Source organism: Cyclopterus lumpus, chromosome 8, assembly GCF_009769545.1.
Source record: "Cyclopterus lumpus isolate fCycLum1 chromosome 8, fCycLum1.pri, whole genome shotgun sequence".
NCBI lineage: Eukaryota > Metazoa > Chordata > Actinopteri > Perciformes > Cyclopteridae > Cyclopterus > Cyclopterus lumpus.
This window is the reverse complement of record NC_046973.1, coordinates 14,353,844-14,368,313: the sequence shown is the minus strand read 5'-3', so window position 1 is coordinate 14,368,313 and position 14,470 is coordinate 14,353,844. Positions and strand designations below refer to the sequence as shown.

General features: G+C 44.9%; 1 protein-coding gene across 1 annotated transcript; it reads right to left on the bottom strand.

The window, feature by feature from the left end:
- Positions 1-4,530: 4,530 nt before the first annotated feature.
- Positions 4,531-13,180, bottom strand: sox10 (SRY-box transcription factor 10). The gene is made up of 4 exons (XM_034539091.1): positions 13,164-13,180; positions 7,279-7,716; positions 5,514-5,782; positions 4,531-5,372 (listed from the first exon to the last, which is right to left on the bottom strand). Coding segments are annotated over exons 1-4 (1,500 nt in total). The 5' UTR covers positions 13,166-13,180; the 3' UTR covers positions 4,531-4,581.
- Between the last annotated feature and the right edge of the window lie 1,290 nt (positions 13,181-14,470).

Below are 14,470 nucleotides of genomic sequence, written 5' to 3'. Positions count from 1 at the left end.
AGCACATCGAATACAAATCCCTCATTCAAACACGTACGCACAAAGCAGCCGAACAGTCACTGTATTGTTTAGCCAAAATGGGTTGTTGCCAAGGCAGAAAGAGGGCCAGCACATGCAGGAAGATAGAATGGCCTGAACATCTGAGAATGAGAGGATTAACAGCTTTGTTGTAGAAGAAGCTGCACGGTGATACTCAAGGCTCTGGTAGATGGATGGGTGGGTTATATGTTCCCCGGAGAATATAGAATTTCTTCACGTGGCAAAGCCAAGAGGTCTGCATCGTCTATCTCGCAAGCATTCAAACGTCATCTGAGTGGAATCCAGTTTGGACTGGTATCTATAATTGTGCGTAGCCACGGTCATGCTGTTAATTTCTCAAAAACTGCTTCAATCTGTGGGTCTTTTGATTGGAAGAGACAGTGCCTCAGGGGGACGCTGCAGTCCTTTCATGAGTCGGACGGGGCAGCCCATGTGACACTCAGCAGCACCACCCACAGCAAGGCCGCCATCAGGTCGTCCTCAACCCAGTTTAGGGTGCGACTAATATCTTCTGACTTTATCATTCATTAGTCTCTGTGTCTTTTATTTCTCTGTTCTGTTGATCTGTCCTACACATTCTGGAGTCTGATCTGTCTTTTTCCAACCCGTTGTGCTCCGACAAAGTTCCTTTGACCCCGTGGTCACGCTAGACTAAGTCGTATACTGTTCCTGGCATTTGTGTGCTGGATTTGTAGATTTGATTATTGGACCTATGGACAATGACTTATGTTGGTTCAGATAGTGTCTGACTTAAGTTCTTCATATCTTTCGATAGCAAAGTGTGTCTACGTGTTTTCAGAGTCTTCGTGCCTAGGGTTTTGTACCAGTTGCATGTGCTTCTCATGATTACTCCAGCACTTTGGGGAATGAGAACCTATGCTGCTCAACAGAAGGAGATTAGCTCTGCAATACCCGAGTGAAATTCTATGAGACCTTCAAATGTTTCCGCACAAGTCGGAGACGCAAACACAACCAACAAGAGGCTTGATCCCTTCTGGCCTGGACCGTGCAGTGACAGGGTTCCTGGGTGTGCTGCTCCGAGCCGACACCTGCTCGGATAGTTTGGTGCTCAAAAAGCAGTGAAAGAAATAACTAACTCTACCTACGTCGTCTTTCTGGTAAACCATCTTCATTTTGGGAATGTTTTAATCCCATTACAGCTCAAACCTGAAAATGGGTTCCAGTGGATGGGACGAGCGTGGGGGATGAGAGGAGGAGGAGGCTGGTTGAGGGGGGGTTGAGGGGTCTGTGTGCAGAGAGTATGAGAGTCCCATTGTATCCCGGTGAAGCTACAGGCCAGGCAGTTATGGGTGAGGCTCCCTCATTGCCCCGTATCCCTCCTCCCCCTCGCTCCCCTTCAATGGCCCTCTTTGTCTTTCCAAAGTATCACACAGCTGATTAAAGAGGGAATTAAGAGTCAGGCTTAACCCGCAGCACACAGAGAAACACACATGCACGCTATAAGGAAACATGCACAACCAGCCACACCCTCATCTGGGGCTGGATTAGTTCCAGTCCGGTCGCAGGAGACACCTACAGCCTGCAGTGCATGAACGTGTAGGTGATGAGCGCTCCTGTTGTCGTGCAACACACCATCTCACCCACAACGCGTCTCCGCCTCCCCTCTGGTGATGGTCGTAGATCGCTGTCCCAATCATCCTTTACTGGGAGCAGTGGTCAAGTCATTCGATGCCATGAAGACATGCTTTTGTTGATTTTATTTTTGTTGAACTTCATAACAGGAATATGTCTGGGAGATGATTTGTTGTTGACTTGTGTGTGTTGTGCTTTATTTCTGATATTTTTTGCATTGTAAGAAAATAAAAATAAATAAATCCAAGAAGCTGATTTTGATCAAAACAGGAATAATAGGGCTTTATTTCAAGTGAGCGTAAAAGGTCATTAGTCATCATCACATGTTTAGGCTTTCGCTCCCGCTGTTGCTTAGAAGTCGTGTTGCTGTGCTGGCAACAGTTGTACATGGATGGAAACTATGAAATACTAAAATGGCAGTACCGGTCAAAAGTTGTCCTCATGTTAGAGAGAAACAACTAAACACAAGCATCAAACAAATATAAATAAGAAATGTTAAAGTCGGAGCAATGCAACACATATTTCAAACGTAGCAACAAGGATGTAAAATGAAGTCTGCGTCTTGTGCTGGAGGTAAATGGTTAAATAGCTTTAAGCGGCGATGGAATATGAATTAAAACAAGCAGTGCTGCATGCATATGGTTCAGATCTGCGTCCAGTAGTGATATAGAATATTTTAGTGATATACATTTTTAGAAAAGCAACAACAAAAAAATAACGTTTTTTTTTCTCTTTCATTTTCCCGGATGGAAAATAAGATTCTTAAGATATTTAGGAAATGAGATGTGGAAAGACAGTAGACTATAAAGGCCAAAGATGAGGGGAAAAACACATTACAAACTAAATTAACTAATAGTCCAAAAATTGGGAATGACACAAACATGATTTAAAATAAAATACTTCTGTTTCATGTGTGAGCGGCAGGTATTCCAGGCACATTTTGTATTTAATATTTTGGCTGGGTTAAAACATATTTCTCCTTGAAGCTTTAATTGCTCAATCTCTGGCAACTGTTTCTCAGTACTGGGATCTCTCACATGGAAACTCCTGAAAATGCAAATATAAAATAAAATGTAACACAACTACTATCAAAAGCTCTGACACTTCATATTGAATATTGATACACATTTTAAATGACACACAAAGGTAAAGAAAAGGCAGGGTGCAGATTTTCAGTGAAGATAATAACAGCAAAAAGAACAATATTAATACAGTTAATAGTTATAACAATGAAAAAAGCTTGTACCATGTATTCTATGACACATTGCGAGGAGGGATACACGATGTGGATTCTTTTTTAAATTTTTTTTACAGCTGATAGGATAACCGATAAATTACCTGCTTCTCAAGCCCGATACGAATAACATCAACCGATAATTTAACATTTTTGTATTTTTAAAAGGAAGTTCATAACCTATATTTGTATTATGCACACCTGAGTGAAAGAAAGGCTAAAATGGGTGATTTAATATTCCAAAGTGCTGACTTAACCAAAGCGCTGGTCAGTTAACACAAAACAGTTGGGACTCTTCCAATGTTCTTTCTTTCTTTGTTCTAGTAAAGTACATCAACAAACTTGTATTGCAAAACGTAATATCGGCTCTATATATATTACATATAAAATTGAATTTCATGAGCAGAGTAATACATAATTATATAAATGTACCATTATTGGCTGATCATTTATCCAACGAGACGTATCGTGCATTCCTAATTGCGACCATGGTTAATAAAAATGGGTCATGCAGGTATAAATAGAATTGTCTTTTTTCATGAATGTTCTTCATGAATGTGTCAGCTGCTAATCAAAATCATCACACTCAGTGCCATTGTTTCTAAAAAAAAATTAAAAAAAGAGGCAAAAGTAGCTTTTGACACTAATATGATTTTAAGGCATTTACAATAAGTCACATTGTAAAGAATGTTGACCACTAAGAGAAACTCGTTCCCTATGTAATGTCAGGATGTCACGTTGGGAGAAACGTCTGTTTAATCGCTTTCTTTCTTCAAGTGTTGGTCTCAAAACTTTGGTCGTTTTACAAATATCTCAAATCTGTATGCATCAGTAAACGTACATTTGTAATTTCAAGTAGATCGTATAAACTATCCTGATAATAATCAGTAATCATAAAAATGAGTTTTTGTTTCACTAAATATACATGTAAATGAAGAAAACCCTTAACATGGTTTTATCGCATTTTGCTTCCATGCATGTCCGTTGTGTGTACAAAAGGCATGTTAAGTGAATTAAGGACAAAATGTGACTCAGAAATGAACAGAATTACATGAGTATTTGTTGCATTCATTTCTGAAAGCAATACATTTTAACATCTGTTTTCTGAAAGGTCAATCTTGCCTGAGAAGTGAATGGGCCACGGCCAAATAGTTTGGCACTGCATCCTTCTTGTACAAAAAAAAAAGAAACGATTTCATATCGGATGAATTTGTCTCCGTCTCAGTCACACCCGTGACAAGAGAGATCGAAGTCTTGCCAATTCTCAATGTGCACCGTTGCTACGGACCCCTAGTGGCTTGAGGGAGAGGGGCTTAGACCACAAAGTGCCTCCTCCGATGCACAAAGCCGACAGGGACACGGTCCTTAACCACTTGTGAACACTGTCAATCCTGTTGCTATCTAACCTGATGGTGGGTGTAAAGTGATACAGTTTGTCACCACCGCACCGAGTGCCCCGAATAATCAACCGCGCTTTCAAAGCACCCCGCTCCAAGCTCATCCTTGGGCTGCGACAGCACTTCTGCGTCTGGGCAGGGGCAGGAGAGGGTTTCTCCCCTCCTGCCTCCCCTGCCGACTCCCCCGGTGCCCGCCCAGACCCCCCAGCCCAGACCACTTTTACCACCGTTGCCACCAACACTGCTGTTGTAGCCACTGCTCCTCGGGTCTGACATGGGGGCTGAACCTGCACCAGTGCTCTCTGGTCTCGTTGTCTGTCATGGCCGCGACAGCGTCGTGTAGATGGGCTGTTCCCAGTGCGTGGGGCTGTGCGACTGCGGCATGCTGGCTGGGTCAGTGATGGCGGTGTACAGGGGTCTCTGGGAGGGCCCCATGTAAGAGAAGGCAGAGTACAGCCCCGAGGCCTGGCTGGAGTGAGCGTAATACGACCCTGAGGCCTGGTGGTCAGCATAATCTGCAAACTGAGCCCTGGAGGCCAGTGAGGGGAATGCAGAACTGTAGTGAGGAAGGCTGAGGGGGGTGTAGGTCACATGGGAACCTACCGAGGCGGCCTCTGCAAAGTGACCCCCGGTGCCCCCAGCCTCACTCTTGATCTGGGCTTTGGAGGGGTCAGAGCCCAGAGATGGGCCGTGGTGCTGCAGCGGCTGCTGCTGCTGTTGCTTGGAGAGCCAGGCTGCTGAGTGTCCACTGGCCGCTGCCAGAGCTGAGGAGATGCCGTAGGTGTAAGGAGAGGCTGGGGAAGGTGTAGCAGCCGCTCCTGCCCCAGCACTCTGCCCAACCCCCGGGTGTCCATTTGGGGGAAGGTACTGGTCAAACTCGTTGACATCAAAAGGCTCCAGGTTGGCCATCACCTCGTGGCTCATCTCACCAATGTCCACATTACCAAAGTCGATGTGAGGCTTACCAGATCCAGGAGCACCGGAGCCTCCCTCCGCTCCCATTGCACCCCGCGAGCCCCCGTTCCCAGCACCCTCCCGCTTTCCATCTCCCACCTTCCCAGACTGAGGCTCGGTCTTGGGAGTGGTAGGCGGTGTGGGAGGACTGTGACCTGTGGAGACACGAGAGAACATGTAGTTACAGTAGTTTTATGTATCGGTGTGCCACACTGTCCAGTTGTATCCCAAATGTGGGAACCGTGTGACAGAAACAGTATCAGTGAGGTATTCGTGGCAGGGAACCTGCAGCCCACCTGCAGCATGAGGGTGGTGCCCATCTGCCAGAGGGGACCCGGCTGCCCTAATGAGGGCCACATCCAGTTGGAGGCCCTTGTAGTGGGACTGGCCGTGGCCGACCTCACCCTCTGAATGGCCATCGGCCTCACTGCCTGACCCAGAACCGGGCTTCCCGCTTTTGCGGCGTCGTGGCTGGTATTTGTAGTCAGGGTAGTCCTTCTTGTGCTGCTTCCGCAGCCTCTCTGCCTCCTCGATGAAGGGCCGCTTGTCACTCTCGTTAAGAAGCCTTGGGCAAAAGGAAAAGACGTTGGTAGATAGGATTGTTTAAAGCTATAAAGAAGAGAAGAAAAGTTTCAATGCTGCTTTTTGCTCATATTCTACTACACAATAATGCAAAAGGTGTGTAGATATTTTGATCACATGGTAACTTTGGTATTTGACTAAATAAGTTCTACTTAAGAATAATAATTTTAAAAAATGCACATTGAGGTTAAATCTTGATGGCTTCATATTCTGGAGGAAGAATAAAAAGAATACCAACACTCGGTATCTGGGCCAAATTGATCTTTCACAGATAACAGCAATGTGCTCGGCAACATACTTTGCAGCAATAAGTGTGATCAATGTTTAAGTGCCGATCAATATGTTACGCTTCATCCACTACTTCTGCACAGCTGCATCTAATGCCATACCTGGTGGACAGTAATTAAATAATACGGGTCAAAAGATGCATCCTGAAAGCGGGATCAAGAGGCAGCGGTGGTGCTCGACGCTCGAGCATTCACTCAGACACAATAAAAGATTTTCTAATTGAAATGACACAGGAAATCTTGCCATCCCCTTTATTTTATTTGAGGGTTGAAAACCTAAAATGTGTGCAGAGAGCATTCCCTGGATTCCCTCGGGAGCCGTTTACTTCAGCTACACGGCCAGTAAGTGAATGGTGTGTGAAATATGGAATATGTGACGGTGGCACACTCAAAACATACAAATACTTCTCAACTGGTGAGCTGTGTTTAAAAACGTCCCTTATTTTGTATATATGCAGTTTATGTATACGTTGCATATCAATTACAGCATAACATTTAGCAAAAATCCTATGAGGGAGTGTTGGAATGTCTTGCTACATGTTCCCATGAACAAGGTCTCATCTATGTCTTATGAAAAAATACAATAATTAATAAGAGAAAAAACATGACTGAAACCAAATGATCACAGGCCAAAGCTTGTTGGATAATTGTCATAATTGTAGGGAAACTAAAAAGATCCTATTGATAAAACATAATAAATAATGGGGCCTGCTTGTGAAGAATAACCTACAGTGTGCTTTAACAGTTTATTTTCTTTAAAAGTACACAAACTCCTGTCTAAGTTGGCCTGAAGGAATATTCATGAGAGATGATAGTCTACAAAAGAAAAGCAAAGGGAAATGAAGAAAACATTGTTTTTTTTAAAGTTTTTTTTTAGTAATTAGCTGATTATACTTCTTTGAAATTATTATTGGGGGAATATACAACATCAGCTGATTGTGGTGTTACTTCTTTGAAAGTCTTTTGATTATTGGGGAAATATACAACAATATTGGATTACCCTGTTGCATTGATTCTGATATCACTCACTTGGTGACACTGGCCTTTGTCCCCCTAACAAAAAGCCCGGCACTCAGCTGTAGATGTATCTACACTACTGGCCTGCTGTACCCCGGCTGCCTACACATGTGAGCCTCAACTGAACATGACAGTGACGTGACAATATGCGGACTATATCGCGCGGCCGCCTCACCTCCAGAGCTTCCCCAGGGTCTTGCTGAGCTCTGCGTTGTGCAGGTGCGGGTGCTGGTCGGCCAGTTTCCTCCGCGCCGCCTGCGCCCACACCATGAAGGCGTTCATGGGCCTCTTCACGTGCGGCTTGTTCTTGCTTCCGGAGTTCACGCGCACGGGCATGGGCACGAGGGTCCAGTCGTAGCAGTTGAGCACCTGGCTCACCGCGTCACGGATTCCCGCGGGGAAGCGGTCGTCCTCGTCCTCGGATTTGATGGACGAGCAGCCCGCCACCGAGTCGTCCAGACCCGCCAGCTGCGGCTGCTGCCGCCCGTGGAGAGGCGAGTCCCCCCCGCCGGCCGCACCGGAAGAGTGGCCCGGTGACAGGGAGCGACTGTCGTCCGACATGCCGGGACTGAGCTCAACGTCCGACATGCTCTGCTCCTCTCTGGACATCTTCCTAGACACACACAAGCCCCCCCCCAGGTGCGCAGAGGTTGCAAGCTCTGTTCCTAAATACTCAGCTCTACCTGCTGGGTCCTTGTTGCTGTTTGTCCCTACAGTGACGCACGGAGTGTCGGCTGACTGCTGATCTGTTTGATCTGTCCCTCTGGCCTCCTCCAAGTTATAATATGAACTGCCAGTCTGTCTCTACTCTCAGCCTCCGTTGCAAAACTCTGTGAGGGTTCCACATTAAAGTTCTTTCCATCCGTGTTGTTGGTATCATAGGTGGCTCAGTGCGCACCTTGGACCCCAGTTTACCTGCTAAAGCACAACTGTGCGCCAAACTCACCCGCTCTCACTTCCCTCCTGACTTCCCCGTCACGCTCTCCTCCGTTTGTCCCGTGGTTGAAATCCAACAGTGAGGACCTGAAACAGCAGAATGATGTGCAGCGTCAGTTCAGCAAGCAGCCACAGAGGGTAAGGCCCCTGCGTCACGAGGCAACATTCACCAACACATCAAGTCCCTTTCCGGTGTGACAGCTTGGAGGGGCTGTTTTATGTTGGTGCTTTTAATACATCAGTCAAGACTTCATTTTGGGTAATATTTTGGCCTCTTTTTTTTTTTCACAATGTGTCTCTCTTTCTCTCTCTCCATTACGGTCATAAAACATTAGACTGGGCCTAAAAAGGATTGTCGCACCCCATTTCCACTCAATAAATAGTCCCTTTGTGTGCCATGTCCCCGTATTGCATCAACCTTTCACTCCACTCTTGGAGGGACTTCTTTAAAATGTCAGGAGTGTTGGAGATATTTTCATGCGCACAATTAAAATAACTTCATATGTTGAGAAACAAATCTGAGCCAAAAGAATCACGTAGAAATTCAAACTAAGGACGTATGGTTTATTTGCAGAGGTCCGGCTCCTGTGCAACCCCCACCCCTCCCCCCAACACACCTTACTGTTTAAGGTTTAGCAGTTATTCCAAGCTCCCCGGAGAGGGAGTGTTGGAATGATATGAGGCCGCAGCAGCACAGACCTTGGATTGATGCTCTGCATGTTCTTGGATAAACATGGCCTGGCGCTGGAAATATACACCCCGTGTGTGAATTAGACGCAGTCTGTTTGTGAAACAGGGGCAGGTCTATCGGCGGGAGCAAAATGTGTCCTTGTTTTTGACCATTAAATCAACACCCGGCCTCGAACTTCACGTCCTAAATCAGCGAACTTCCTGTGAACCAAGCAACACACACAGCCCGCTGGTTTGTTTTCTGCTCCGGTGTCATGTTGCAGGAAAATTAGCGATCTCGCTCACGTCCAGCGACATTACGAAATAGCTTGTCACGGGCAGCTTAGGTGTGTGTGTGTGTGTGTGTGTGTGTGTGTGTGTGCGTGTGTGTGTGTGTGTGTGCATAAGACACGGAAAATAACCGTAAGTGAATGTGCCTTTCAAGGATAATTAAATTATATTACAGATTTCGGGTCGTGTGTTAACGTGTTCCGAACGCTAACCTTTAATTAACATCAGAATGGGTCGTACTAATTCCCCGCAGAGGCGCATGCACAGCTTCCCCATCTGTCTGAGGTGCATTGAGAGCGATATTCGCCCGCCACCTGCTCAGCAAGGCCCCCTCACAGACTGCCATCACGGTTCAAAAGGCCCCCGGCTGCGCAACTTCGTGCGTAAAAAGGCACCAAACGCGTCGTTGCGCAAATAGCAACGATCCAGAATCCATCGACGAGTTAATGGTCATAATTTCTTTCGTCACCGACCACATTGATTCTAACGCCTCAGATTAGGAACAAACAAGCGATTAATGCACTCAGCAGTGAGTCTTCTATATGGTCAGTGTATTTATCATCAGGTGATATGTAATATTTAAAGTGTTGTCGACACATCGTGCCTGTTATTAATTAACATAATTGAGCACATTTACTCTGCGTAATGATTTCCGGTTGTGTGAACTCATTATCAACGCTTGACTTGCAAGTGAGTTGGCCTTAATTTGCTTGTTTGGAAACCTTTTTTTTGTTTAGTCTTTTTTTTTTTTTTTTTACAATTAGTTTTACAACAGCTTGGATTTCAAGTGGCATCTGGTCCACACAGCTCAAAAACAACAGTATACATAGAATAAACCGGCACAAGTCGCAATTAAACCATGCCCATTATTATCCATCTGCACTAAAGTCCATGTCAATAATGTCCGTTTATAGTTGTTTCATAGTCTCTGCAACTTCTAAAACAATCTAAAAAAGCTTTCCTTCGTATTAAACAGACTGTTACCGTGTCCTCCGTTAGTAGGACATGTTTAATGTTGTCAAAAAAGACTGTCCAAACTAATAACGATCAACAATATGAGAAAATTAAACCCAGAAATCTAAAACAGGAGCACTTGTTGCACTGACACAATTCATCATTACAGGATTCCCCATGACTGCGATCATAATAATAATCCATGCCAAACGTATGATTCTTAAAGCTCATAGCAGTTAGTTCTACACAGTAAAGGACGAACAAGCGCAACTAAAAACCACAGTCCTATAGCTCGCGGAGAGGTCTTAATGGTTCTCATGGTTGTTGTTGTTAACGATTCTTTGGTTCTAAGACTACATGAGTTCCTCTCTGCGATCCCGACGACAAGAAATGTGCAAATCGCAGTGAGAGCAGCCACCAGCAGCAGAGAGTAAAGAGTTGGAAATGCTAAGCGCCTTACTTCAGTAATGAGAAAAGGAGGTCGCCGGTTTAGCACGAGAATCCGTGAGTTTCCAAAGTGACGCTCGCTCCCGAGCCCCCTCGCTCGCGCTGCCCGAGTATGAATGCCTGCTCTGTGTGTCGGTACCGGGGCTTAAAGAGCTCCTTGTATGAGGCTGAGGGAGAAAAAAAAAGATGGGGAGGACAAATCTTAAAGGCGCCGTACGCATGCAGGCATGTAGATCTCTGATTGGTCCCCCCCCCCCCCCCCCCCCCCCCCCCCCCCCCCCCCCCCCCCCCCCCCCCCCCCCCCCCCCCCCCCCCCCCCCCCCACCCCATCCTCCCTCTGTCCCTCTCTCCATCTATCCAAACAAAATCTCGATGCTTCAGAAAATGTAGAGAAAAGTTCATAATCAAGTGCGTTTTGGGAAGTTTTACGCAAAGGAAAGTGCGCACAAGATGAGTTTATGCGGTACATGAACTACTCCGGCTGTTTTACCTGCATGAGGGTGTGTGTGTGGGGGGGGGGGGGGGGGGGAGACGTGATTATATCCACACACACATTCGGGTTTTGTACAGTTGTGTTCTCCGAATTCCACACCTGAGAAATTACACAGGCCTTGTTTTGTTTCACTTCAGACGATCTAACCGGGTTTTATCAGAACCCCAAATGACCATTTTATTTGGATGCGGCTGCAGGAGTTTCATGGACACTTTATCAGCTGAGAAAAATGTTCTCGTGTCCAACCTTTAAATTTCAGAACATGCTCGGGGGCATTTCCTTCACTGAAAGATCCACAAATTATATAAATGAAAATAAGCTTTATCAAGCCTGGTCATGTCTAGCAAATGGAGACCAATAAACGCTTCATGAGACTTGTTCCATGCTGTTCAAGTCGCGAACAACATGCAGCCAATGGAGAAAATGTTTGTCAGATTTCGCGCACACTTGCGCACCATGATCATGAACAAATTAAGTTTTTTTGCAGAAACACACATTTGTGATGCACAATGATGGCACGTCCTAAATCATATTCACCACCACATCACAGATGCAGACACAAATTAAAAGGCCCTTAAATGTGGGTGTGATAAGACATATGATATATCCACGAGGGACCACTGTGGAGGTATTGTCATGACTGGGATGTGGTGATCTTGGAATAGGGGAAATAATGGTCATATCTCTCTCTCTCTCTCGCTCTCTCTCTCTCTCTCTCTTTCTTCATGAAGAAAATGAGTAAAACTGAAACGAATCTCATGTGAGTTTTCCAATTACATTAGCGCCTCTGACTGAGATCCGCGGAGCGCGTTTCAAACCAAACTGTGATGCAGAAAGGAGAGAGGAGCGGGGACATTATGGGCCGCACGGATACAAACACAAGCGCTGTTCTGCACAACAATGACCCCTTGTATCCCCGCCATGCGACACACTGGCACCCGATCCAGAAATCGCCACTTTTTTTTCCATTATCAGTTAATGTTGACGGCGATAAGGGAATCCTGCAACCATGAGTGCATCTCTTTGTCCGATTCCTCCTCTCCACTCCTTCCCATGCGCCCTTTGTTTTATCTCAGGTGAATTGTAATCATGTGATCAAAACGAGCACCCCCTTCCCCCTTAAATGAAAAAAAAAAGAGAGAAAGAAGTGGGGAACAAAAAGCAGTTTTGTGCATGTGAAAAAAGAAAAGAAGAGAAGGGAATAGCTTGTGTCTTCCCTTCTACCGTCACTCTTTGTCCGCGTCTCAGCAAACTCTGACATATACACAAAAATGCTCCAGGAGCGGCGACTCAGCCCCGGGCGAGCTGTGGTGGGACTGTCCGGCTCCTCGAGCTCGAGGCCGGGAATCTTCAGACAGACACTCCGGGGATTTCACTAGGCAGCGGAGGATTTGCGGCCTCGGTCTGACGTGAGTGCTTGTTTTGGCGTGTGTGTGCGTGTGTGTGTGTGTGTGTGTGTGTGTGTGTGTGCGTGTTTGAGCGCGAGCGCGCAAATATCACATACATTGCCACCTGAAATGATGCCGTTTGGACTAAACATGTAAATGAATGATCTATCCACGTGCTTCGTGTCCACAGGGTGCTGTTGATTAAATTATAAGCAGGGCCCGGGTCGATTTCAAACGCTACAAAAATAGCCGATGTTTTCTAACGAACCTCTTGTTATTTGTCAGAATTATCAGTGAGAAACCTCAATTAGTTACAGGCCTGAGAAAAGAGAAGAAGCATCCATTTTGTAATGATAATTTCCTAAATAACCTCTTTCAGAGAAATGATGGATGACTTGAATGAGATCAATTTAATAAAGCAAATAAAGATTGATGAAACGTTTAGAAAAAAAGTGTAATGGGTTTATGATAATGCTAGTGACAATGCACAAGTGCTACAAATATTGATCGAAACGTGTTTTACTTCTTTTTTTTAAAGTCTGCCTTAGTAGCTGCTTATGAAATTCTCATGAGCCAAAACATTATGAATGCGTCTCTTATTTAAAAGATAATTCATTCTTCTGTCATGTATTAGGGAAACAATGTATTCAGTATGAAAAGCCTTGTCTAGCTCCATATTTAAAAAGTCCACTTGTGCTTATAATTAGAATACAATTAAAAACCTAACTTTCAAAATACTAAATCGAAAATGTTAAACGACACAAAACCTAAAAGAAGTTTGTCTCGGTGAAATGAAATAAGGCCCGCCACCTGAAGGATTAATAGGCAGTTATTATTGAACCGCTCCCAGTGAACAATAGTTGCATCTTTTAGATTATTGGCATGAATACATTTATTAGGTTGATGAGAAATAATGATTACACGTTTACAAATAATAATTTAAAAAAACAACATGAAAAACACCGAAAATTAAACCCATGATTCTTCTGCATTTGGTTTCACTGTGCAAATATACATGCAACTTGTGATACTCACTCTGCTCATTAAAAAGTTTTGTTTTTCAAAGTAAATATTCTGCTGCGTCGACGAAACGAGAAGATAATTATAATCAACAGAATTATTTTGCAACAACATCAACAAAGAACCCAGAGAAGAAACTGACAGGCAGTGCTAATGATACGGACTCAATCATGTGACAGAGATGATGTAGTTTGTTGTGAGGCACACACACATACACACACACACACACACACAGCACATGGAGGGTGACAGTTAAAGGTCAGCAGGCTGTGAGTCGGCAACGTCAAAGCAGGGCCCTGACACAGGCCATGCGGTCCTTTGACCTTTGGCCCCGGGGTCTACACCCCTACCAGCCTGGGCTAGAATCACCTCAGATATACACACTCACACACGCACACACACTCAACCTGACTTCACAGTCCGACTCCAAAACAATCTTATGTGGAGCTCTATAATCCAACCCGTGTGAGCCCAGTCAGGTAAAGACAGGTTCTGCCTCCTATTGGCTGATTTGTTGGTGCCAGGTGATGTCACTCTCTATTAAACATGTATAAGGACCAAAACACAAATATGCAATAAATGTAATTTTTTCCCCAGAATTTAACAAACTGGGACAATTGGAGCATACATTTCAACCAGATAAAAATAGAAAAAATATTTGTTGTGATTTAATAATAATAACATGAATCCGAACTGATTTCGCAGCCACATCAAAAGGATCAAATCGAACGTGTTTCAACAACACATTTTGTTACGTTACTTGTTTCCTTTGAACTATCTGTGCAATGGAAGAGTTCAAAAATAGTGTTCCCACCGCACGGAATCTCGAATCCAAATCCAGAGCGTGTGATGTGTTGTGTCCCTTTGTGCCAGTTTCACACCAACATTCACAGGAGGCACCGGGGAATGATGTTAGTGTGGGGTTGTGAAAAGTCTGTAGCTTCTTAAATCTGCATGCTTATATTCCTCTCTTGCTCACAAACATAGTCCACCTCCATTCCTCTGAGACTCTCTCTCTCTCTCTCTCTCTCTCACTCCCCCCCCTGCATGCACCTGTGCAGGGCAGGGCTGGGCAGGTGTGTCCGAAATTTGCTCATTGAAGTAATAGTCAAGCTTGCAGAGAGATCAGGTGGGCTGTGAGTTATTAAGTTATTACAAACCATGTCAAC

Coding starts and splice junctions, on each gene's coding strand:
- sox10 (XM_034539091.1), bottom strand. Junction 5,783..7,278: donor ACCCTGGGGAAGCTCTGGAG/GTGAGGCGGCCG, acceptor CTTTTGCCCAAG/GCTTCTTAACGAGAGTGACA. Junction 5,373..5,513: donor GCACCACCCTCATGCTGCAG/GTGGGCTGCAGG, acceptor GTGTCTCCACAG/GTCACAGTCCTCCCACACCG.